Here is a 26,309-nt window from a genome sequence, read left to right as displayed (position 1 = left end):
ATATATAAATATTTTAAAAATCCTATCTAATTCACGCTTTCCGAAACACAATGGAAACTGAAACGTGCATCTTCCGACATCTGAAGTTCTCCAAATTTTGGATTGCAGTTCTGCAGTCAAGTAACGTGTACAAAAATGCACATAGAAAAATTTAAAGTGTGCATATAATGTATCTATAAGTAAAAATAACATTCTATGCAAAAATGCAGTATATTAAGGGAAACCAGCACTAAAATGCTGATAAATTTCCATGCGGACTTTGAAAAAGAAAGAAAAGAAAACTGATGTTTGAATGTGGAGAACTAAAAGATCGAAAGGAGGAGAAATTGTGAGGAAGTGAGATTGACAGATTAATCCATCCCTGTTTGAAATTAGCCCAGCTCAAAAGGTAGTGATTCGTAATCAATTCTGGATTTGAGCTGCAAACTTCAAAAAGTGTACTACTTTTTGCACTTCCTGCATGTCTTCCTCCCCACAAATGGACCTTGAGCTGCTTTGGAGGCCCTAGCAGGAAAGCATAGCCATCATAAACTGTAGTTTCTTTTTACCTGGGACGCTCAAGCTCTTCTGCTGCGTGTGCAGCTTCTGGACGGAGTGAAATGGGAAATACCCGCCTTGCCAACCAGCTCAGCTGAATCGAACCTGGAAATCCTTGTGATAACAGGTACCGTAGCCAAACAGTTCTTGGATCCAGTATATCTTCTTCCATTGAGCTAAGAGCAGCTTTTGGGGGGTGATTTAGATTGGGAAAATAGCACAGCGGGGAAGATTCATCCTGCACTGCAGTCCTGAGCCAATCCTACCCAGCCCCTGCTACTTTTATCTTTTGGAATCCAGCCAGCCTTGAGGGACTTCTTTCCTTGTTCTGTCTCAGCCTGGCTTCCAACCTGGGTATGCATATAAAATTTCACAAACCGCATTTTCATCTAAAATATTGCAAGGCAGCACACAGCTTTAAAGAAAACCGGTCAAAAACATATTTTAAAAACCAAGAATGTCAGATATATCCATAAAAGCCAATGGGCAAGGAATCTCAGGTTTGAAAGACCTGTCTGAATAATAGTTTTCAGAAGAAGAAGAAGAAGAAGAAGAAGAAGAAGAGTTTGGATTTGATATCCCGCTTTTCACTACCCGAAGGAGTCTCAAAGCAGCTAACATTCTCCTTTCCCTTCCTCCCCCACAACAAACACTCTGTGAGGTGAGTGGGGCTGAGAGACTTCAGAGAAGTGTGACTAGCCGAAGGTCACCCAGCAGCTGCATGTGGAGGAGCGGAGACGCGAACCCGGTTCCCCAGATTACGAGTCTACCGCTCTTAACCACTACACCACACTGGCTCTCATTTTTGAAGATGTCAAAAAGCAAGCGGGAGTGGCTCCTGCTAAACCTCTATTGGCAAGGAGTTCCACAGGATAGGGCCTGCTACACTGGTGAAGGCCAGATGAACCTTGGGGGCATGGGGGATCGCCACAAGTACCCCATCACTGAGAATGCTTCAGTGCAGGGTTGGGGAGCCTGTAAGCTTCAAAATGTTCTTGGATTACTGCTGCCGTCGTCCTTGACCACTGGTCATGCTGGCTGGGGCTGATGGGAGTTGGAGTCCAACAACACCTGGAGGGCCACAGATTCCATACACCTGCTTTAGTGGTCAGGTTGGCTGTTCTATACAAGTCAGCAGGACCACCACCCCTCCTCCCCGTTGATTCTTTTAGTCCCCTCGTTGGCTACATCATGTGCCCTGCCCACTGATATCATTGATAATTTTAGCAGCTGCCCAAATTGGTGGGATTGTTGAGATTTAAAACAAAACACAAAACAACACCTTACCTAAATGCAGACATACAGGTATGAGCCACCCAGACTCTTCTGATTTTAAAAAAAATTTCAAATGGATTTTGTTGCTGGAAACTTGTTGCGAATGACACGATGAAGATGTTTGTTGCATTGACTTCCAGGTATTTAAGCATTTTAAAAGATGTAATTTGCACTTGCAGCTTCGTAACGGCGCACAATGGAGCTCCTTGCTCTTGAACTAAAATTACACATTTGTCGCAATTTTGTGTTACAATGCCTGTTTCGGGATCCCAGAGATATGAATTACCAGGCTTTTGATGTGGAAATGCTAAAGTGTATCTTTTGATACGCAGTACATAGTAGTTTTGTTAATCAGTCATCTTGCAACAAGGTTAGGGATAATGAGGGAATATGGGGAACAGCACACTCAATATCCAAATGCTCTTAGCACCGAATTATGAAGGGGGGATGGGGTGGGAGGGGAAAAAAATCCCTTTGCCTTAAAATCAGAATCAATTATGCGCTCGCATTAAGCTACGGAGACATTTCTTAATCATATTTGTAACAGACTTTGCAACAGCTCTTTGCATGGAGAGAGCGCCTGGGCATTGTTTGCATTCTGATCCTTTGGACTGAAAAAAGTTTTAAGCTATGGCATTTAACCACTTATGTGTATACCTCAGAGGTTTCGACAATACGTGTTCATATTACACTATTCATAAGGCCTTCAACATACAGTACCATAGTTACAAAACAGTTTCTCAAAATGGTTTTTCTCAGAGATAATGTCACATTTTCTAGAATTCCAAGGCTTATGTTTACAGTCAGATGGCTTCCAATTCTCTCTACCTCCCCACCCCCGCTTAACTAATTTGGGTTTGTACAAATCTATCAGCTATGTCATTTACTGAACAATGGGTTACCCAAGGCTGTTTCAGTGATCTTTCCCTAGTTCTGAAATATCCATTACAGACGCTTTCAAATCTATTATGCTACTATGTGCACTTGTGAGAAAATCATTTCTTCTTCTTCTTCTTCTTTTCATTTTGTGCTTCACTAGCCTAACAAGATTGTAATGCATCAAGCAATTCATGCAATGCAATTATCAGACTGTTTCCCCTTTCCCTAGCCTTTGGTCCCGGAATATAATAGCATCACGGACCTGCATTCAGAGACTTAAACCTAAATCATCCTGGCCCAAACCATGGCACTGATTTGCACAATGCAAAGAAGTTCTCCTCTATGGAAGATTTCTGAAATAATTGGCTAAATCCCCCCACCATACACATCCACAGATGGTATAAACGTTTAAACGAACACTGTTATTCCATTGTTGTTGTTTTAAGGTGGCCAGCTGAAAGTCCACAGGCCAAATCTGACCCCGGAGACAATTCTATCTGGTCTCTGGTGACCTTATCAAATTTGAATGAAAGAAAAAAGACTCATGTGGAAAACAGAAAAAGGGTTTCAAAAGTTCTAAGCAAGAGGTTCTCCCCATTTACAGTGCAATTCTTTACATTTCTACTTAGCCTCTCACTGAGTTCAATGCAATTTACTCCCCAGTAAGTGTGTAAAGGCATGCAACCTTAATGTCACCATTTCAGTTTGCATGCAACATCTCCTATATGAGTCTTTTTTTAACCTTGGGTCCTCAGATGATCAGGGAAGATGGGCGGAGTAGGAGTAGCCCAGCAACATCTGAGGACCTGAAGAACAAATAAGTGTACACACTTATTTGCACATAATACTATGTTGTGGTACATTTAATCTTATTAAAATGCATTTGTATCCCCACATCCTCTGAGCTCAACGTTGCCTATCCAAGCAGACTTCCATTAATATACTTATCAGACCTGAATTTTGGTTAGCTTCTGTAAGGAAGTTGCATTATGTGCCTTCAAACCACTCACTAGGAAGAAGAAGAAGAGTTTGGATTTGATATCCCACTTTATCACTACCTGAAGGAGTCTCAAAGCGGCTAACATTCTCCTTTCCCTCCCCCCCCCACAACAAACACTCTGTGAGGTGAGTGGGGCTGAGAGACTTCAGAGAAGTGTGACTAGCCCAAGGTCACCCAGCAGCTGCATGTGGAGGAGCGGGGACGCGAACCCGTTTCACCAGATTACGAGTCCACCGCTCTTAACCACTACACCACACTGGCCCACATGAAAGCCAAACATTTGTGAGATACCACCCAATTCTAGTTCCAAACCTGTTCTGGTGTATAGATTAGCCCTTGAGAATACAGTTCAGCTACATCTTCTCCTCCAGTCTGAGCTGATCCTATGTTGCACCACTCCTCCTCTCCTACTTTTCAGAATATGATGAAAAAAGCCTGCTTATTAGCAAAACTGCTGTTAACCCTGGAATTCTACTGTGCTTGATCTCGGCAAGAGAGCATCTTTTACTAAAATGGTAATGTTTCTCGATGCAATGATTCATTAACCTCTCACTGCAGTAGGACCTCCACTGGTACACGCAGAAATTGTTTTGTCATCAAAATCAGACACGATAATGGGATTTTCATGGATTTATACAAAAAGTGTTTGACATCTTAATGAAGTATATAGATTACACGTGCATTGACATCTCACCAAGAGTGCTGTAATTATATTAAATCTTACTCTACTTAGTGGGAAATTATCCTGCTTAACCATTTTGCAAGCGATAGAAAAATATCTCCCCAATTCAGCTCTGGCAGTTTTAAAAAGATTTGTGTACACTGTACCAGGATGTGAATGGGGGTGTGCATTCAGATGTGCATTCCATTGAAATAAATTAAGTGAAGGCATCCATGTTCAGAAGTACATTCAATTTGCACCTGTGGTTTCAGAGCCAGCCAGGAAGCCACCTTTTGCACAAATACCTCCTTAGCTGCACTGGGGAGATATTTAAAACCAGAAAGCCAAAATGAGCAGCTTCGTTTTCCATTAAAAGATTGATGACTGTATATGAAAAGCAACAGAAGAAATTACAGCCCCTAACATCCTTGCAGCATGTTATCATTTTATAACTTTAGCTTTTGTCATCTATGGCCGGCATCCAAAATCATGTCACTGAGCAAATCTGCAGAATTGTGAATTATGCATTTTTTTTTTTTAAAGATGGCATTGCTTTGACAAATAGTTGTATGAATGACTTTTATTGGATTGTCAAATGAACGCTGGGGAAATTGGGGAGTACTTTTTGTTCTTGCAAGTACTGCAGTCTGCAAAGCTCAGAAAGCCGGACTGAGTAAGCAGCAACGATTTAAAATACAGTAAATATCACATTCAATTGTATGCTTTCTGTTGTAATCCTGAATATTTGTGCCAGCAAATCTTCCAGCATCTCTGGCGTAATGTTTTAGCAGTGCCAAGGCAACGGTCTTATTTTGCAAAAGCAATCTGGCACTGTTTCGGTGCAGCAGGTCCACTCTAAAAAACATATTTGCTGAAGTTAGGATTGCAAGCTCTGGTGTGCAGGGTCAAGAAGCAGAGTCACAGCGAAGCTGAGAAGGGAGGCTGGGGGTCCAGGGGGTGGAGCAGGACCGAATAGGATGATGAATAGGATGGGCTGTTGCTGGAGCACAACCTGGAGGGTCAGGGCAAAGGCAGTATGAGTGTGAGAGTTTATTGCAGGCATGGGAGGAACTTTGAGCCCCTCTTGTGCTATTAGAGCCACATGTGACTGTTGTTAATGCAGGCTGGAATGCACAAATAAATCTAATGCACATTGTCACCTATGTGCGTTTTGCATTCACGTTACAGATAAAGTGAAAGGCTCAAAACAGCTTATGGGTGAAAATGCTCATTCTTGAGACTTAAAGTGTTTCACTTCCAGGGTACTGGTAATCGCCACTGCCTCTGTCGTTGTCATGCTTGTGCAAGATGGAATTTCTTCTACAAATCAGCCAGCTGGTCTCTATCTGCATGCAGCTGTTTGTTTCCCAAATGACCTACCTTCCTCCTCTGAGAAACTAGGGCACTGCTTGCTTCCCTGCTTCACCAGGTGTCTTTCAGGACAAATAGTTCACAAACTGCCGCAATAATAAAGTGATGATACATTTTTGAGTGCTTTGGTTTGGACTTTTAGGAGTTGGAAGGCAAAGCTGTGAGCTTCTAAGAGGCACCCGAAGGTTGTGGGTTCATACTTCACTGTATTCATAGATTATTTCTGAGTAGCTATGGTTAAGATTGCATGTGCATTGCTCCTAGATGTGCAACTGCTGTGGTTTTTGCCTAGTCGGTCTGTGTAACATATGGAGGAACTTTTTATTATTATAAAGAAACCCAGACCTTCTGCCAGTGCTTTTACATGAGATCTCAGTAGTCTCTGTAGTTGCATTTAGACATTTCCAAGAACAAATCTAACCTGCTCCTGTTCTTGCATGTTTCCCCCCTCCCTCTGCAATGTAGCCTTCCAATGAGACTGGAAGTTTCCAGCTTAGACTAACTGTAGTTTAGCATTAGGAAGAACTTCCTGACAGTGAGAGCTGTTCGGCAGTAGAATTTGCTACCAAGGAGTGTGGTGGTCTCCTTCTTTGGAGGTCTTTAAGCAGAGGCTTGACAGCCATCTGTCAGGAATGCTTTGATGGTGTTTCCTGCTTGGCAGGGGGTTGGACTGGATGGCCCTTGTGGTCTCTTCCAACTCTATGATTCTATGTCATCAAAGCCCTAAACTGTGGCTAATTTTAACTACAGCTAGTAAGAACAAGCTACCGTCATAACCTATGGTTTGACGTTGGCGTCTCCACTAACCATAGTTAAGATTAATCACAGTTAGTCTGAGTTCAGATAAAATGGTTATAAAAAATAGAAGCAACTTCTTGCAGCTATGTCAGAGGAATGCACAAACCTTGGCAAGTTTAGATTTATTCTGCCTCCAAACAAATTCTGTGTATGTCAGTAACAGCCCAAAAGCTACCTGAACAGAAACTAGTTTCCTACTAGCACAAATTATCCAGGGCATTATAGAATACAGATATATTATGTTTGTTAATCAGCTTCCTGTGCTACTATAGTCTTGTTTGGAAGGTCATATAACATGATCCCCCAGTAGTGATGTATGGAAATGGAAGTGAGAGCTGGACCATAAAGAAGGCTGATCGCCGAAGAATTTATGCTTTTGAATTATGGTGCTGGAGGAGACTCTTGAGAGTTCCATGGACTGCAAAGATCAAACCTACCCATTCTGAAGGAAATCAGCCCTGAGTGCTCACAGGAAGGGCAGATCCTGAAGCTGAGGCTCCAATACTTTGGCCACCTCATGACAAGAGAAGACTCCCTGGAAAAGACCCTGATGTTGGGAAAGATTGAGGGCACAAGGAGAAGGGGACGACAGAGGACAAGATGGTTGAACAGTGTTCTCGAAGCTACCAACATGAGTCTGACCAAACTGCGGGAAGCAGTGGAATACAGGAGTGCCTGGCATGCTCTGCTCCATGGGGTCACACGACTAAACAACAACAACAACATGATCCCTATTGCATTAGGGAAATAGCACAGCAGCACTGCTGTTCACCCCCTTCCTCTTTGTTTAGTGGGGTGGGGAGGTCTGAAGTTGGCATCCTAATCCCTGCACGGAGGTTCCATGCATAATTTAGAACTCTGAACACTCAGGAGGATCCAGAGGAGGAGATTGATGAGGCCAAATACTGCAATCCTGCTCTTCCTTTTATGCAATAGGAATTGTGTGAGCTACAGGCACAAGAATAGGGCATGTTTCCATGGGAAACGTGAAGGAAGAAATGCTGTTTCTGCATTTCACATATAAAGGACAAGGGTTTTCTCACCCACAGTTAATGTTTTGATATTTTGGAGATCCTAAGGAGGCTCTTGCTTTAAATAAAAAAAAATGTTAGGGATTGCCGTACTTTGCTTGTATGGCTCCAAGTCTCTCATCAAAATTGAAGCAAGCATTCTTGGCTGCATCTTCTCTTTCCATTAAAAACATTGTCTGAGGGTTGTAATTCAACCCTGGGACTAAGCCCAGTTTTAGGTCACTTATGCTGGCCTAAGTGGATTGCTGATTATCATTCAGCACCATGGTGCCTTCCAAGTATGGTGACTGTACAATATCTTCTGATGAGATAAAACTAATATATGGTGAGTGGTTCATTTTGTCATATACTGTACTAGAGACACGAGGACTCAGGCTGTACCCTCTGATGCAGAACCTCGTCCTTCAACCTCAGAGACATAGGCGCCCATTAGAAAGAGGAAAATGTTTAGCACATGCTCAGAAGCTATCTCTTTCTTACATCATACGTTCCAGGACTGATACCTATAATTCAAAACAGGGTGTGGCGTTTGCTGCGCCTAAGCTATATATCTCATCTAAACTTCATAACAGAACCACACCTTTCCGCTTTACATTACTGTGGAATTAAACTTCCATCCTTTTGTTTCTCTGTCCACATTCTTGTGCACTAGAACCTGCACCCCACATTCCCGTCATACATTGAAAGAGTAAAATAGCTTCACCGGTTTACTACCACTCTCGCATCAAAAAGTGTGGTTCAAGTGTGTGTCCTGATAACAAATAAACCTTAAGACTGAGATGCTTGGGCTCCATGATCACTGCAGATGGTGACAGTCACGAAATTAAAAGACGCCTGCTTCTTGGGAGAAAAGCAATGACAAACCTAGACAGCATCTTAAAAAGCAGAGACATCACCTTGCCGACAAAGGTCCGTATAGTTAAAGCTATGGTTTTCCCAGTAGTAATGTACGGAAGTGAGAGCTGGACCATAAAGAAAGCTGATTGCGGAAGAATTGATGCTTTTGAATTATGGTGCTGGAGGAGACTCTTGAGAGTCCCATGGACTGCAAGAAGATCAAACCTATCCATTCTTAAAGAAATCAGCCCTGAGTGCTCACTAGAAGGACAGATCCTGAAGTTGAGGCTCCAGTACTTTGGCCACCTCATGAGAAGAGAAGACTCCCTGGAAAAGACCCTGATGCTGGGAAAGATGGAGGGCACATGGAGAAGGGAACAACAGAGGACGAGAAGGTTGGACAGTGTTCTCGAAGCTACCAACATGAGTCTGACCAAACTGCGGGAGGCAGTGGAAGACAGGAGTGCCTGGCGTGCTCTGGTCCATGAGGTCAAGACATTAACTAAACAACAACAATAATTTCTGGATAAACATACCACACATGTGCTTAAACTTATAAACACCCTCTCCAACTCCTCGAAAGATTCCACCAGCGGTGTCTCCAAAATTTTTTACACATCTCTTGGGAAGACAGGTGAACTAATACCAGTGTACTGGAAGAAGCAAAGATCACCAGAGTTGAAGCAATGATTCTTCAACATCAACTTTGTTGGACTGGTCATGTTGTGCGGATGCCTGATGATCGTCTTCCAAAGCAACTACTCTATTCTGAACTTAAAAATGGAAAGCGTAATGCTGGTGGTCAACAAAAGAGGTTTATAGATTCTCTCAAGGCAAATTTTAAAAAATGTAGTATAAACACCGACAACTGGGAGGGACTGGCCTGCGAGCGCTCCAGTTGGAGAACAGCCTTTACCAAAGGTGTCATGGGCTTTGAAGACACTCAAACTCAGGACGCAAGGGAGAAACATACTAAGAGGAAGGCACGCTTGGCAAATCCACACCGTGATCAACACCCACCCGGAAACCAATGTCTCCACTGTGGAAGGACATGTGGATCCAGAACTGGCCTCCACGGTCACTTATGGACTCATTGTTAACATACGGACTCATTACTTGGCTACGAGTGATCGCCAAAGAAGAAGACACATTGCTGGCTTAAAACGCTCTTAGGTCATTATTTTCCTCACTTCAGATAGAAGCTGGTAAAGCGCATTAAAAAGCAGTATTTTGTAAGAAATGACAGGATAGCTACAGGACATGGGTGATTATGGGTGATATGTACACCACTTCCCAAACCAGAAATGGGATCTCACTGGATGCAGAATAAACAGGCTTGTGCACACTGACCGAAGCTATGCAGCCCTATGTTATGCATACTGCTTAAGAAGGCTTATTGCAATTTTTTAGGAATCCTCTTTCCCCCTTTCCCCTTATAATAGGCAGAATCAAACTTTGGAACAAAAAAAAAAAACCTCATCAGCAGTACTTTCATCTTGGTGGGTGGTACAATAAATAAATTGCAGAATTCTTTTCTCAGTGAAGAGGCAGTTTTATATTGTCTTGCAAATAAATAATCCACTCCCTTTTTGCTCCCTTTTCTTCAGCCTCACTCTCCCAGACTACTCCCCTCAGCTGCAGATGTCATTCCCAATATCAAATAAGGCTGTTTGTTATTCCTAGACACGCCTACTCGGGAGTAAGGACCATTGAACTCAGCGGGGCTAACTTGCAAATAAGCATACTTGAGGTTGGATTGTATATCTGCAACCCTAAACGCGTTTACTTTGGAGCAAAACTCATTGTCTCAGAGGTTTACTTAAGAGTAGACACGCAAGTAATTGATCTCCACCGGCTGAAGCTTAGGTTTAAATAGCGTTTCTCCATGCCAGCCAAGCACCCCTCAACTCCACCCATTCCCCAGATCTATTTGTTCGGTTCTTCCTACGGCAAATCTCTTTCCTTCTTTCACTTTCTTTCCTACTGGACTTCGCCCGGCCCTTCGGCGCCTCCCCATCCTCTCAACCCCTTTCTTCGCTCCAGATCCTCCCCTCCCATGCCTGTATTTTGAAAGCGGGCTTGCAAATCACTCGCCCCGCGCGGCTGGCGGGGTCGAAGGGAGGAGCCGCTCGGCTGAGGCTGAGCTCGATCGGGCCAAAGGAGGGTGCGTCCAAAAAATGGGCTGCTCCTATTTCCTATAAGGAGGCCAGGATTTATTTGGGAGGGAAGTCCGTGCTTGTTGGAACCTACATTTGCCGTTCTGGAAATGCCTACTCCTCGAGGACGTAAGAAGTGCGCGTATGATGATGGTGCGAAAAGGCACTCTGCGCATGCTTGGGAGCGCGGTTTTCATTTTTCAGCCGGATTTCACGCCCAGCCGGCTCAGAGCAATTAGCATAGGCTGCAAAACTGAGTCGAATCCACACGCAGTCAGTACTCGTGGGATTATCGCGCGTCGTCCCACGCTCGTGGCAGTCCAGGCTGGATCGTGACCCGTCTGGCAAAGTTGGGACGTGCTACCAATGCACAGCTCCGTAGGCTTTCCGGGTAATTCGTGGGTGGGAGCAGTGCCCGTTCACACGAGCCCAAGACACGACGCGTGTCTTGGGCTCGTGTGAACTGGCCCGGCTCCCCGCGCCCTTAATCCCAGAGATAGAGAGCTGCCAATTTACTCCTATTACGACTCGCATCGTCGCTCTCATCCCCGGCGACTTTTACGGGGCAGAGGAAAAGAAAAACGGATAAAAACCTCCTTGCCCAGAGCCACGCATGCGTTTCTCCCCACCAGCCTCCAAAAAACACCGCCTTTAGGCCATTAGCGGCCTTTACCAATGCCCCCCTCCCCAATAACCATTGTTTGGAGGGAAGCCCTCCTCCTGCACGCGCGCTCGGGGCTCCCTTTGCTTCGGCGTCATTTAAGAGGAGTGATGATGAATGGGTCGCGCGGGCGAGGCAGCGTCGTCCTCTCCCTAGCGCCACCATGCCCACCCCCAAACAACACCTCCCCAAAGGATGCGAGTCCCCAAACCACAACACCCCTCCGAACATGGGCGCACCCCCCCCCAATCAATAAAAATACATAGCAAAACTGAGCTTTTGCTCCCCCCCCCAAAAAAAAATCCTGGCTACGCCCTTGCCTCAAAAAAACACCTTTTATTTTAGGTGGTCCTAAATTTCGGAGAGAAGCGAGGAGGCAAAGCCTTCCAAGCACCCCCTACCCAGCTCACTAGAATGAAGAGAGGAAAAGTGCGTTCTTAAATATATACATATTAAAATCTCAGAGGAAAGCCGCCTGCCTGCCTGCCTGCCTGCCTGCCCCATCCTCTCTCCCCTCGCAGTGGAGGAGGAGGAGAAGCGGCGGCGGCGGCGGCCCAAGCCACGGTGGAGTGACTGCGTTGCCGTGGCAACCGGCGGAGGCAGGCGGGCAGGGCCCAGCCGCCTCGGCTTCTCCTCGGCGCGGGGTGTGTGTGTTGTGTATGTGTGGGTGGGCGAGCGAGCGAGCGAGAGAGAGAGAGGCAGGGAGCGGGAGAGGAGGCAGCGAGAGACGGGGAGAGCGAGAGAGGAGCCGGGAGAAAAGGAGAAGGGAGGCCGGGGACTGGGGGGCGACGACCCCTAAGTGGGGGGGAAGACAAGGAGGAGGAGGCGGCGGCGGCGGAGCTGGCTTCAGGATGATGGAGGACGGCTTCTCCAGTTACAGCAGCCTCTATGACACCTCCTCGCTCCTGCAGTTCTGCAACGGTAAGAAGAACGGGGGGGGGGAGCGAGAAGTAGGGTTTCTCTCTCAGATGCACACACGCCCAAGGGTTCTTTTTTTGGGGGGGGTTGGGGGTTGGCAAAGAAGCCCCCGCCGTCCTGGCTCCGGTATGTTGCCTTGCATGCAAGTCCTGCTGCTGGCTCCGCCGCCTACTTCTTGCCAAGTAAGGTGGATTGTGTGGGGCGAGAGAGGAAGCTGCCCAGGCAAGGGAGGATGGAACCCACAAGCTACCCCGCCAGCTCCCCGTGTCCCCAGTTATCCCAACCCGGGTGAAGCGCGGGGGTGCCTTTGCTCGGCTTGCCACCCCGAAACTGGGAGAAAGAGGAAGGGAGGGAAGGACTTGGCTCCTCCAGCGCCACAACCCTGTTTTTGCCTGACAGCACAGCAGAGAAATAGTTTTCTGTTCGTGTGTGTGTGTGCATGCATATATATATCTATGCATGCTTGGGAGAAAGCTCATGTCTGCCTGTGCAGAACTCCCCCCCCTTCCTCCCCTCCCTTCTGCTTTGCAGGAATTTGTAGACGTGTGTGTGTGTGTGTGTAGTGGAAGATGCAATACAGAGTTGGAAAAGAAAGTGAAAACTCCCCATGTTGTGTGTTTGGAAAGGGAAGGGATTCGTTTCCACTTCTTCTGGTGGTTGAGTTGTGGGGACCACCGCTTTGTGGACTGAAGGGCTTGTCTGGGGTGACCTGTTTTCTGGGTTTTTTTTGCAGACCTTTTGGTTTTGAATGAGCGAGGGGAAAGCCTTCCAAAACCTCCGAGGAATGTGTATTTGCGAAACCATATTTTTCATATGAACTGTTGACGTTTTGTGTAATTCTGGTGATGGGTTCAGTTTGTTTCGAAGGCAGCACAGTGTGGAAGAGGTTTCATTCCTTGTGAGGCTATTTTCAAAGTAAACAGAAGTCAGCTTTGAGATGGAAAAATGCCTGTTTCTAAGTTCTGTAGATTCTGGCATGTTTCTTTGGGATTATGTTAAGTCAGCTAAATTTACAGTAAACTTTTGCAGTAAAAAAATTACAAGGCAGGGAGAGTCACTTTCATTGGAGGAATTAATGTTCAGTAACTGGCTCTATATTATTTATGTGGATTGGCAATTAGACAACATCAGTGGGATCATTAAAAAAAAACCTCACCCTAATAAAATATTCTTACACTGAAGGAAAGCTTCACTGGACTCAGTGGCACTTGCAGAGAGCTTTGGACTTGTGAAAGGATGCGGGTGGCGCTGTGGGTTAAACCGGCTTGCTGATCAGAAGGCTGGCAGTTCGAATCTTGGTCTGGGGTCCCTTTACCTTTACCTTTTTGGACTTGTGACTTTAGAGTTTGTTTCTCTCCCCCCCCTAAACCATGATCACTAAATAGCAGCAGGTATCTCATAACTCTTAGTAAAATGTAGGTTTTTTTATTGGTATATATAAATTGTGTGCCTGTTGGCTGGACAAGAAGATATGTGAAATACTGCATTTGTGTAGTATGTTATTAGATTCTATATTTTTCTCAGTGTTAGAAGATCTGCTCCTCCTCTGTTTTCAAAGTCAGAGACAAAGGATGAGATTCCATAAATCAAGGTATAGGCAAGACAGCTCCCTGTATAAATAGCATGGAAGCCCTGTTGCAGAATAAAAATTCTGGAATACATCTCTGTAGATGTGCTTCATGAAGTCTGCTGTTTTCTAAAAACACATTAGCTAATTCACATCTCCATGCCCATGGTTTTTCTCTCTCGCAGAGAGCACAAATACTGTAGTCTGATTCATCCATGCCTTCCTCATGTGCGTTTGGTTACAACAGGATTAGCTTGTATGATAAGATGTTGCAGAACTGGACCCACAGGCACTACCCTGAAGAGATTGGATGATAGTGGTACACAGAGTCTGGTCCATGACAAAACAAGTAAGAGGTAATTTGTTACAGGGCTAGTTTTTGAAGGAAAGTGGTTGATAGTCACGTGGGAACTTTGGGAAGGTGTTCTAAGTATAGAGAATTGTGTGAAGGACAGTAAAAAGTTGTGAATGCAGAGTTAGGGATTATCCACATTGCCTATTGTCCAACTGCATCCCCGCTCTGGAAATCACACTTTTGAGCAAACAGCAATTTGGGTTTTCTCCAGATTGATGTTTGTTCCGATATAGAGCAAAAGAGCAGGTTTTCCCTGGGAAAGGTGTGGGGCAAAGGGAAAACTGCTCAGTGGGAGTGTGGACAAGCCCTTAGCTTCAGAGAGTTTTGTTATTTAGTTAGTAGGAGGAAACAAATTTGAATGAAGCTTCTGCAGAGAATGATAAGGTTTTTAGAAGCTGATGGAAAACAGCTGAAGGAGAATTCAGAAGGAAGTGACGCTGAAGGCCTAGTTCAGACATCTCAGTTTGATAAACCATGGTTTATTGGACTAAGAACTAGCCTTGTGTCCAGGTCCCAGGCTAGGGATTTGTTTAACCACAGCTTCTTGTAGTATCTCAACTAGGAAGCTATTCATTAAGCACTACTTGTAAACCAGTATATATGGGGGTTATGTGGCAGGAAGAGGAAGGTCAATGAGTGGGTGCACAGCCTATAGTTTATCAGACAAAGTTCCTTATATCTGAACTGGTTGTCTGTGGATCGGCAGTAGGACACAGAGAGAGATGTCGGCAAGTTTTTTTTGTGAACAAAAAAGGGAATATGCTTGAGCAATTCAGACGGAGGGAAAGAAAGCAATTAATACATTTTGATGGAGGATATTTTAATAGAAAGAATTATGAGAAAATGGAGAGAAGTTGGCTTTAAATCTTTAATGTTCAACAATAAATTTTCTTCCTTGTAGTTGGGTAATGGTATTTTTCCGTGTATAAGACTAGGTTTTTTCCTTAAAAATAATGTCAAAAATTAGGGGGCGTCTTATACATGGATAAATCTCCCCCCCCCATTTTCTTAAATCTGAGTCCCCCAAAATAGGGGGCATCTTATACATGGGGGCGTCTTAAAGACATAAAAATACGGTAATTGCATTCTAAGTATCATATGTGGCCTATCCTCGTGAGGTGTTTCCCCTAACATCTCAGTCCTGTCTGGCAGGTTTTCAAAATACTTCATTCTACAAACCATCCAGGATGGCAAAGCAAGCCTCTGTTTGTTTGCATTGAGTTCTAAAACGAAGACTCTTGGGAGTGTGTATGTGTCAGGAGGCACAGTTTCCTACCCCCTGGGTTTTCTGTTGCTTTACAATTTTTCATTTGTCACTTAAGTAATCATTGTTCACTGTAGCTTTATAAGCAGGTGTATATGACACTACTGTAACTACTCGGCTCTCATATTTTTTGGGGGGAGGGGGATAGGAAGACTTATTTTAAACCACATCAGCTTAATATTATGAATATTAGGGTGAATGTGGGTGATTCCTAATTGAATGTGCAGGTGAAAAATTACAAAGAGATTTATCGCAAAACAAAAATCCAAGTGGAATCTTGAGTACTGACAGAAAATCAGATATATACATGCTAGTGGCCAAATGGCTGCTTAAACAAGGGTTACAGTTGCCAAAGTAGAAGGCCTAGTTGCCATTTTTGGGCCAAACGGCCCAAAAGCCGTATTTTTCAATACTACTTTTTTGGTTCCTCAGATTCATTCTGATTGTGCAGATAAAATATATCAGATAGAATTTCTGCTCTCCCACCTTATAACTAGTAAATCTTGCGTTGTAAATAGACCATCCCTGTTCTTTTGAGAGAGGCACAGGAATGCTGCCTGCCTGCCTTCGCTTGAGAATGCAACAGGTCCTCTGTGTGTCAGTTTTACTTTATAGTACCAGTACTATGCAGGTGCTTTGCTGATTTTATAGCGACAGAGTCTAGCACTGAAAGACAAGAATGCTGGCCAGAATTTCCACTGCTCATCAGTAATATACTGTTCAGCCCATTGTAGAAGGAACAGCTGCTTGGGTCTCCTTCAGTAAGACGGCCATCTCTTCTCTTGGTTGTGAGTCAAGGCCCAACCCCCCGCTTTATGATGAAATACCACATATGGACACACGTATTTTAGGTTAATGGGTTTAAAAAGGCCACAGCTTTATTGGTTACAGAATGTGAGTGGTATTGGCTTAGGCATTGGATCCGAACTGACTATACTTGACTCCTGCACGCTCTGCAGGGAGTCACACAAGGGTTAACAACCAGTAGGGGGAGCTTTTTGATGCAAATCAACTGGAAGCTTTCCCCTAGAGTCACCAGAGGGTCGTGCCATGGCCCTAGCCACCACCTGGGCTTCGGACAGGTACCACGACCACCAGATTCCTTTAACGGAATACCCTTTTAAGGGAGGGGTAGGTGATGGCCACAACCTCCCCTCCAACTCACAATGCAATGCCTAACCGCCAAACCTTACAAAGTTGTGACGGTTTGCTATGAAAAAACAAGTGGCTGGAGCCAATCTGCCAAGTGGAGAAAAAATCCTACCAGGCCCCTTCAACAGGTGACCAATGAGGTCCATAGCAAGGTCAGGTGTTGAATGCATGAAAATAGTGGGGGGGAGGGAGATCCGTGCATGCAGGAAACAAACAGGCTGAGCCACAGTCATGCGCTTGCTTAAGAGCAGTAAACCACACACACACCAGCCTGCCTGGCTGTGGGCATGACACGGGCCAGGGATTTTCAGTGATGCAGGGGGCTTGTGTGCCAGCCACACACCCCTGCGAAGCGCAGGAAGCGAGACCCCCTCACAACCCCTCCCCTTGTGGAAGAGGAGAGGGCATATCTTTTCAACCTGTGCACGGTGGCAAGGTTGTGGCAATGAGTGGCGAGCTGCTGGGTAATTTTATTGAAGTATCAACATTTTGGATCTTGAGAAACTCTCCTCCTCTCTGCACAAGGCAAGAAGATCCAAGATTCGGCATTCATTAAGGGCTCATCCGCACTTCCGCTTGCCCCACTGTTTCTGCCCAGGAAAACCTGCTGTTTACCGCTGAATCAGGGCAAAAGTCAATTTGGTTGATGTTTACTCTGATTTACAGTCATTCCTCAGGTTACAAACACCTCGGGTTACAAGCACTTTGGGTTACAGACTCTGCTAATCCGGAAGTAGTACCTTGGGTTAAGTGGTACCTGGTACTTCTGGGTTGTCTCAGGACGTAACGCAGAAAGATGCAACATGAAGCGGACGCAACACGAGGTATGACTGTAGTTCTAAAGAGCAGGTTTTCTGGGGGAAAGCAGTGGGACAAGTGTAAGTGTGAATGAGCCCCTAGTTACGTCAGTATTTTCTTCTGATGGCTGTATTGAAATAGCAGTGTTAAGCATGCTTCCAGATGGGATCTTAATTTGCAAACAGGCCGCTGAGATACTGCAACAGAATCAGCAAGGCTTCTCCCCCCTTTCACTTAACCGATTTTTCTTGCAAAAGGTCAACTGAAGTTAAATGGAATGGGGAATAATGGGCAGGCATTTTGATGCCAACAACATTGTATGAACACTGTGAAAAACTAGCGTGAGGAGCACTGATCCCACAGTAAACACCCATCTGGAAGCACTCTTGTGTGTTGGCGTGCATAAACAATGCAGAGCTGTGCATGGGAAAGAGGAAAACTGGAGAGAGAAGCGAAGGTAAGTTGGTTGTTGCTGTAGAAGAACATGAGCACAGAGGAGCATCACACCATTTTTTGTAATGACCTATATTTAGTTACTTATTAAAACATTTATGTGCTAGATTCTCTGCCCTTCACCTGAAGTCAATCCATGTACAGTGGTACCCCTGGTTACAAACTTAATTCACTCTGGAGGTCCGTTCTTAACCTGAAACTGTTCTTAACCTGAGGTACCACTTTAGCTGCCAGCGTGTGATTTCTGTTCTCATCCTGAGGTAAAGTTCTTAACCCGAAGTACTGCTTCTGGGTTAGCGGAGTCTGTAACCTGAAGTGTTTGTAACCTGAGGTACCACTGTATTCTTAACCAGAGGAGACGAGGCATACAATCACCGACCAGCAATGCCACGTGCAACAAATTCAGAAGTTACCAGTGTCAAATGTATAACTGCAGTACATGTGACAATGGAACATTGATTAAATACTAAAGAGAGTCCAAGAAACCCAAGTTTTCCAGCAGCCCCAAAATAAATGCAACTCTGGAAAATGGATACAGTAGCAAGCAGCGGTAGCAAGCACTTGAAAGCTTTTTTTTCTGGAATGACTCTGGTCAGGACCAGGCTGGAGATACAGTGGTACCTCGGGTTAAGAACTTAATTCGTTCTGGAGGTCTGTTCTTAACCTGAAACTGTTCTTAACCTGAAGCACCACTTTAGCTAATGGGGCCTCCTGCCGCCGCCCAATTTCTGTTCTCAATCTGAAGCAAAGTTCTTAACCCGAGGTACTATTTCTGGGTTAGCGGGGTCTTGTAACCTGAAGCGCCTGTAACCCAAGGTACCACTGTACCTGAATCTAGGCCTGGAGCCTGTGGAGAAGCTGGAAGCAGCAGAAAACTGGAAACATTTGGAGTCTGAAGGCCAGCAAGCATTCCTCTGATGAGCAAGTAAGGGCAGAAATCCACACTCCTAATATAGGAGATCTGCTCAATCCAGAGCTCTTGGTCTGCTTGCCAATCACAGGGGCTGATGTTGCACATTTTCTGTAGACTCTTTCTGTACTAGAAGAGACCTCAGGTTTGAGTGCACGGCCTCACTTAATTAGAACAGCCTCTGACCAAGAGGTATCTTGTTTAAGCTCCATAGTCCTTGAAAGTCCACAATGAATGGCTGAACACATCGCTTATTTGATAAGGCAAAACCCTCATATGAAGATGCCCCATATGGAAGCAAGAAGTGTGGCCTGGGAACATGCCAGGTACCGGTATATGCAGAATGGTGGATAATGGGGTCATGAAAGACAAGACATGACTCTTAATTCAAAATAGAAACCACACAGAGGCAGATGCACTTTTAAACTATTGGAAAAGTTTTGGTCACTTCCGGTACCAGGCCTGTGGGAGACATTCTGATATCACACCAGGCAAACACACTGGTAAAATTTTGCATTTTTCTGTTGACATTCCTATCCCTGTTCCAAAACATGAATGTTATATAGCCTAAGGTTTGTATTCGGTGTAGCACTGAAAAGATGGTACTGTCAGCGCAAACATTTCTGCTTGACCCGACAGAACAGTCGCCACTCTTCTGCCCCTGCCCGCTGTTCTGGGGGTTCTCCCCATCCTGAGATTTGGGGAGAAGGGGAAGTCCCCTTGTGCTACTGGGAATTGTCGCGATGGCTTCTCCTAGCATAACAGTTTAATTGAATGTAGCCCTAACAGCTTTTTCTTTAAAGTAACCATCAATCATCAACCATCAGGTTCCACATAGGCAAGTGTCTGTGTTTTAAAAAGACAGTTCGTCTTGTGGAAGATAAGATATTTAGATCATTTTGGACTTTGGCTTGGAGACATTTCCTAAAGCTAGTATAACTTAAAATTATTATATACTGCACAGTATATATTCAGTTAACTGCCAGTGTTGCTGAATTATTTAGCGCAGTGGGGATCCAGAAGCTTTTCTTGGCATATAAAGTGGAGTGGAAGACGTGTCTTTATTGTCGGCTGCCACAAAACTTGTATTTCAGCTTTTTCAGCAAATGTTGGTTTTGATATGGCAGGGGAGGTCTACCTCCCAAGTTGACCAAACACAAGAAATGTCTATTATCGTTGCCTGCTAAATTGTTGTCAGGCATTGTCAGGTTTCTTTTGTTTTTAGATGGAAAGATTTCCTTAGTAGGAATCACAAACAGCATTGTTGTTGTTGTTGTTTTGTTGTTTAGTCATGTCCGACTCTTCGTGACCCCATGTGTATTTATATGCACATGTGAGTGCATTTTCACTTGTGAGCATATTTTGTATAGTTAACTAAAGCCCGTATACAGAAAACCCCAATATTTGATGACATACAAATAATTAAATAAATGTTGGGGAGTGGAGGAAACAAGCCCCCCACAACTAGTGAAATTCATTCATGTCTATTAAATACTGCAGAAGAAATGTATGTAATTAAGGAATGATACTACTACTCTAATTCATCCCTACATGTTGATTACATTGCATTTAGAATTCACTGTAGGTTTTTAAGAACAAACATGCTTTTGAGTGCTGTAGGCTAATATCATGCATCAACATGTGTGGGAATTTAATACTTAAGCTATCCTTTCCTAAGAAAACTAGTAGGAAAAAGACAAGCATTTTAGTTATGAATAAAGCAACATTCAGAATTCTAAATTAAACCATTGGATCTTCACTAGGAAATCATACTTTTGGCTGCTATTCAAGGGGCTCTTTAAATATTAATTGTACTTAATTATGCCGGTAAGATATTTGTTTCTTTCTGTTTAAGTATGCCATGCTTCTGCCCCGTTCCCTTTTAAATAGTTTACATAAAAATGATACAGGCTCTACAGTTCTCCCTCTCTATAGATTTAAATTGAATAGGGTTTAGTTCTATTTTGATGTAGTTGGTATTTCTTAAGAGTGTGGCATGGGATATTCTCAAGGAAGGTATAAACTACCTTGCATGTCTTATTGGGAGTAGGCCTTTCAAGAGCCAGGGCTTAAGGTCCCCCAAAATACAAGTTGTGCCACATTGGGGTTATTGAGATGGAGGAGTAGGTGACAAATTATGCAGCACCAGGATGTGTAGAAGCTGGTTGGAGGGGGAGAATTAGCATAGGAGTTTTAGATGCTGCATTCAGTTTCTAAATTGAGAGTTGGGGCATCTGATTTTGAAATAATAATAATAATAATAATAATAATAATAATAATTTATTTGTACCCCACCCATCTGGCTGGGTTTCCACAGCCACTCTGGGCGGCTTCCAACAAAGATTAAAAATACATTAAAATACAGTACACTGTTTGGGAACAGTGGGCTAGATGATATATCTTAAGTTTGATGTTGGCTTATGCACAAAGGTGTGTGCATGTGTATCTATTGCTTTGCTTTTGGGAGGAATAAACAGCAATGTCTATTCAGAACTACATTTTTGCAAGCAGAAGTAACTGAAATCTCGTGTGTGTGTGTGCGTGTGTGTACTAAAGTCATTCCTCCTAACTTCTCTGTAGTCGTCCGAACACTGAAATACTTTCCTAAACAATGGGATTCTTTGGCTCCCAAGGTGGCTTACAGCATTAAATGCACCTCTCAATATGACAAAAACCAAGACCAGCAAAAAATAATACGTTAAACCTGCATTTCAGTGAGGTCTTTTATTGTTGTCGTTCAGTCGTGTCCAACTCTTCGTGACCCCATGGACCAGAGCACGCCAGGCACCCCATCCTCCACTGCCTCCCGCAGTTTGGCCAAACTCATGCCAGTCGCTTTGAGAACACTGTCCAACCATCTCATCCTCTGTCGTCCCCTTCTCCTAGTGCCCTCCATCATTCCCAACATCAGGGTCTTTTCCAGAGAGTCTTCTCTTCTCATGAGGTGGCCAAAGTATCGGAGCCTCAACTTCAGGATTTGCCCTTCCAGTGAGCACTCAGGGCTGATTTCTTTAAGGATGGATAAGTTTGATCTTTTTGCAGTCCATGGGACTCTCAAGAGTCTCCTCCAGCACCATAATTCAAAAGCATCAATTCTTTGGCGATCAGGTTTAGTAGGATAAAGGTTTGCTGCCCATCTAAAAACTATCAAAGACAGTGTCAAGTTGATCGTTCCTTGGAAGAAACTTCTCCAGCTTGGGTGCTGCCATAAAAAAGACCCCACATACGTCTCATGTTAATGACCGGTGTGCCTCTCGTGGCAGCAGAACACACAGCAGGGCTGCTGCTGATTTCCACAACTGGTGGGCTGATTCATATAAGAGGAGGTGGTCCTTCAAGTGCCCAGGTCCTAAGCCATTTAGGGTTTCATAGTACCTTGAATTGGCCTGGACCTAAACATGAAGCCAGTGCAGATGGAAGAGGGTGGATGTAATATGGTCTGAATAGTGAGCATCCAAAGGCATTCTGCCCTTTTAAAGGCCTTCTTAATGTGTACATGAGTAACACTAGCGAAATGGCTGTTCTGTGTGGTGAAAACAACTTCAAGAGGGGTTTAGAGCAGAGCCACAGTAGGGGAGTATGTGTGAACAGAACAAAATGTTTGGATCCAACCCTTTGTATCTATACTATTTATCACTTTCAGCAGTGTGAACTTTGGGTGGAACTAAGCATTATGAGATACATAGGACTACAGCTGAACATGTCAGCCCTAAAGTAAACTCCCTTCTCTCTAGTATCGGGATAGTAACACTGGATTTCCCTTCCCCCATGAGTAGAAGTCACTGATGTGAAATGGGTGGTTAAAACATTTCTGCCTGCTAATTGATTCCAGAAAGCTGCAGCTGCAACACTAAAGACCCGGATGAGTGCATTTCATGAACGCTTAAAAACATAATAATAGGGGCTACAGACAATATTGGGGGAGACCACCCCTGCAGAAAAACACCAGGCACCCTTGTTTAGAGAACCATTTTGTCCACATAGTCCGTTGTGCTGATTTTCAGTGGTAACTGTTGGCTTCAGATGCCACAGTGAGTCGTGGTAGCAGCAATGGGGAACCTATTGCCTTCCAGATGTTGGTAGACCCCAACTCTCATCAGCCTGCCCCTAGCCAGCCTTCCCCAATGGCTAGGGATGGTGGGAGCTGTATTCCAGCAACACCAGGAGAGCCAAATGTTCCATAACCCTTGAGTTGTAGGAGGATACTGAGTTTCCTACAAAAAGAAGCCCGAGTTCCCACAGGTGCCATAGTTCAATCTCCTCTGTCTGCCTGGTCTTTGGCCTGTGTAGCCATGAGACCCGTGTTTAGAATGAGACATCTTGGAATGCTGTAAATATTCCGCAGGTTTAGCTACTGCGGATATTAGTTTCCCGATGGCTGCTCAAAAAGTTTTCTCGCTCTTGTGTTCTTTCTGCCTATGTCGAACAGCACCGTATGCAGTTAAAATTAATCTGCCTGCTCAAATAGCAGTGGAAGATATTTCTTCTAAACTACCTTTCTTGGAAAGCCTTGATATTATCTCCATTATATATAAGCAGGGCTTGCTTGTTGAGAGCACAGCCTTTGTTAGTATCACATTTCTGATACATCTTCATGCCCTGCTCAGTTCAGCGACAAGATGGCTTAAAATTGGAAGGTACTGTGGGGATGGATTAATCACCCCGTATTGTCCTGAAGAGAGTCATGCAGAATCTTTCCAGTAAGATCATGGATTAATTAGCAGGGAAAGAAAAGGAGCAGCGTGATGAGCATTCCCATTTATTCAGAACAATCTTTTGGGAACATATGGTCCTCAGCGATGAGCTAAATGTTAAGAGCGTGTGCTTTATGTCTGTGAAACAAAAGCCAGGAAATACCATTTTTTTATTTGTCTAGGCAGTATTTAAATTGAAAAACTTTTTTTTTTTAATGAAGACATTCTACAGCTATTGACAGCTTATATGGTGTACCCAGAGATATCTGGCACACCTCTCTAGTAGGTTTTTTTAATAAACATGTGTCATTCTCAAACGTTGTTTGAAGAATATTTCTTGCTATATTATTTATTATTTACTAACTTGTGAATTGCCTACCACATAGACCTCCCAAGGCATTTTACAGACATACATAATATAACTCTTATCGTTCAGGCTGCAGTCCTGAACATACGTGCCGTTGGAATTCATTCCAAAGAAATATGTTGAATTTCTCCCAACTTTGCTTGAAAATTGTCTTCTGGAACTCTTAAAAACCTTCCTCCGAAGGAGAGGTTAACTCGAAGATCCATTAATCCCCCCCCCCAATTTTGGATTATGATCAGAGGATGTTTCCCTACCCAATGATCCCCCAAAAAACCTTCCTCTTTTCCCGGAGTGGTGTGTGCAAAAAGTGGGGAGGATGTTCCTTCTCCCTGAACATCCCAGTGGCTCACTTGCAGCAGTGCAACAGTTTGTCTGTACACAATACAGCATTAAACATTCAAAACTTCCCTAAACAGGGCTGCCTTCAGATGTCTTTTAAAAGTTTATTTCCTTGACATCTGATGGGAGGGCATTCCACAGGGCGGGTGCCACTACCGAGAAGGCCCTCTGCCTGGTTCCCTGTAACCTCCCTTCTTGCAGTGAGGGAACCGCCAGAAGACCCTCGGCGCTGGACCTCAGTGTCTGGGCTGAATGATGGGGGTGGAGACGCTCCCAAAGTATAGTTCTTTGAGGAAGGATTCCTAATGCATGCGAATCAAGGAGGAATGATGCACAAAGGTGAAACTTATGAAGATAAGTACAAGAACAGAAGGGAGGAGAAGGGATAACATTAAAATGTATTGGATAGGATCCAGACATAACCTGTATTGCTGTCTCATTGTTTTTAGTAGCTGCTGTCTGGCTTCAGTTCTTATAATAAATTTATTTATCATTGTAGACCTGCATTTGTGCTGCCCCACCCTTAAAAATGTAATATGTCTGCTGAGCCATGACCACAGCTTAACTTCACGCTGGCACAACTAATGTTCTGGGAATGAAAAATGTTGGATGTTTGTGAGCTTCACACCCACCCAATTATTTAGTATAAAGGGTTGACCTAGCACAAAGTACTGCTCACCCCCTTGTCTTTTACCCCAGCCACTTTTGCAGAGGATGCTGGTGTCGAGGAATTAGAGAAGGGGGCTAAATTGACAATACCGATGTATTTCATTTCGAAGTAAATTTTGAATCTAACCCATGTATGTGGCTTCAGCTTGTGTCTGTATTTTTGTTGTGGACAAGGAGAAGACTGTGAAAGATGCATTAGGAAGAGTTAAGTGCAGAGGGCTAGGATCACTGGCCGCATAGCTGTTGCACATGAGCTAGGACCACTGTTGATGGAATTGCTGAAGTAGGGGGCGGGGAAACCAAATTCCAGTCAAACTCATTGACTGGAACTATGTAAAGTCATATTGAATTTAGAAGGATGCTTGCTAAGTTGAGTTTGTTTTATGATGTTTTACATCCAGTCTGTGATGGGGTTGTCTGTCCAATATGCTAATTCTTGTTACTTCCAGCTGAGTTAAAGTACAAGCTTATTAGATAAGTGTAGGCCTTGTGCCTCTTCAAGGCATGCTTCACGTCTGTGGAATCTTATATGAATGCCAAAGTGCCTGTTAAATCTTAATTTTGGGATTAATACCTCATACAGCTACACAGCAAAATGGTCTGCTGCTGAGCCCCATGGCGGTTTCTAAAGGCAATTAGATTTGGCTGAGGAATTTTCTTTTACTTCACATTTCAATCATTGGGGCCTGTTTTAGTATCAAATCCTGATGACTAACTGGTGGTCAGTAAGGTTGCTCCATAATCTTACTATAACTGTTCCTATATAAAAATAGCCATGTTTTAATGTTTTGTTTGCATTTGTCTTGGGCTCTTGAACATGTTGAACATGTGTTGACTTTTGACCAAGGTGAAAAATACCTTGCTGTAAAGTCTTTCATTTCATTTTGTCATTTCACATCATGCCGTAGATTTCCTGCTTTTACACCTTTAAAGAAAGAGAAGTGATTCTGGATTGACTTCTTTGTTACAATCTAGTTCTCCTTTGAAAATAAAAAGTTCTGCATAGCAAAGTATGATATAATGAACAAAACTCCAAAGGTTGATTTTGTAGGTTTTTAAGATCTAAAATTTAGCTTGGCTTCTAACAACTGGCTGCAGTTGAATCCTAACATTGATAATAGTGGGGAATATAGTTTGTATGGTTAGTAAAAGTTCTCAGGTGACGATGTTTCCTTATACCTCATGACAGATTTCCAAAATAAAACCCAATCTTTCCGAAATATTCTTTTTAGATGACAGTGCCTCTGCCGCTAGCAGCATGGAGGTGACAGACCGTATTGCTTCACTGGAGCAACGTGTTCAGATACAAGAAGATGACATCCAGCTGCTCAAGTCTGCTCTGGCAGATGTTGTTAGGCGCTTGAACATTACTGAGGAGCAACAGGCCATGCAGAACAAGAAAGGACCTACCAAAGGTATCAATTTCAAATACTCCCCCTCAAATTCACTCCGTAGACCTGAGCAAATGTTGCAATAATTTTGATATTTTTCGGACCAGTCAAGTATATTGAATCCTTGGAATTATCTGACAGCAGTTTGCGGTCTGAACTTTTCATGGTATACAGTTGATCAAACTTGCAGTTTGACTTTGAAGTGTTTAGTCTATCTGAAGCATAC

The 26,309-nt window shown here is 43.9% G+C and overlaps 1 protein-coding gene across 5 annotated transcripts in view; it reads left to right on the top strand.

Moving 5' to 3' along the window:
- The window catches only part of EML1 (EMAP like 1), a 124,891-nt gene that overhangs the window by 54,292 nt on the left and 44,290 nt on the right, over window positions 1-26,309 (top strand). For 2 of the 5 annotated variants that reach the window (XM_033139948.1, XM_033139940.1), the window contains exons 1-2: window positions 11,976-12,127; window positions 25,925-26,107. In XM_033139948.1, coding sequence (XP_032995839.1) covers window positions 12,058-12,127; window positions 25,925-26,107 — 253 coding nt within the window. In that variant the 5' untranslated portion in view covers window positions 11,976-12,057. Of the gene's footprint in view, window positions 1-11,975; window positions 12,128-25,924; window positions 26,108-26,309 lie in introns of those variants that run through there. The other 3 variants (XM_033139975.1, XM_033139966.1, XM_033139957.1) reach the window with 2 other exon arrangements.

This window comes from Lacerta agilis, chromosome 1, assembly GCF_009819535.1.
Source record: "Lacerta agilis isolate rLacAgi1 chromosome 1, rLacAgi1.pri, whole genome shotgun sequence".
In the NCBI taxonomy this organism is placed as follows: domain Eukaryota; kingdom Metazoa; phylum Chordata; class Lepidosauria; order Squamata; family Lacertidae; genus Lacerta; species Lacerta agilis.
Note: the sequence above shows the minus strand (reverse complement) of the source record. Positions and strands in the feature narration are given on the sequence as shown.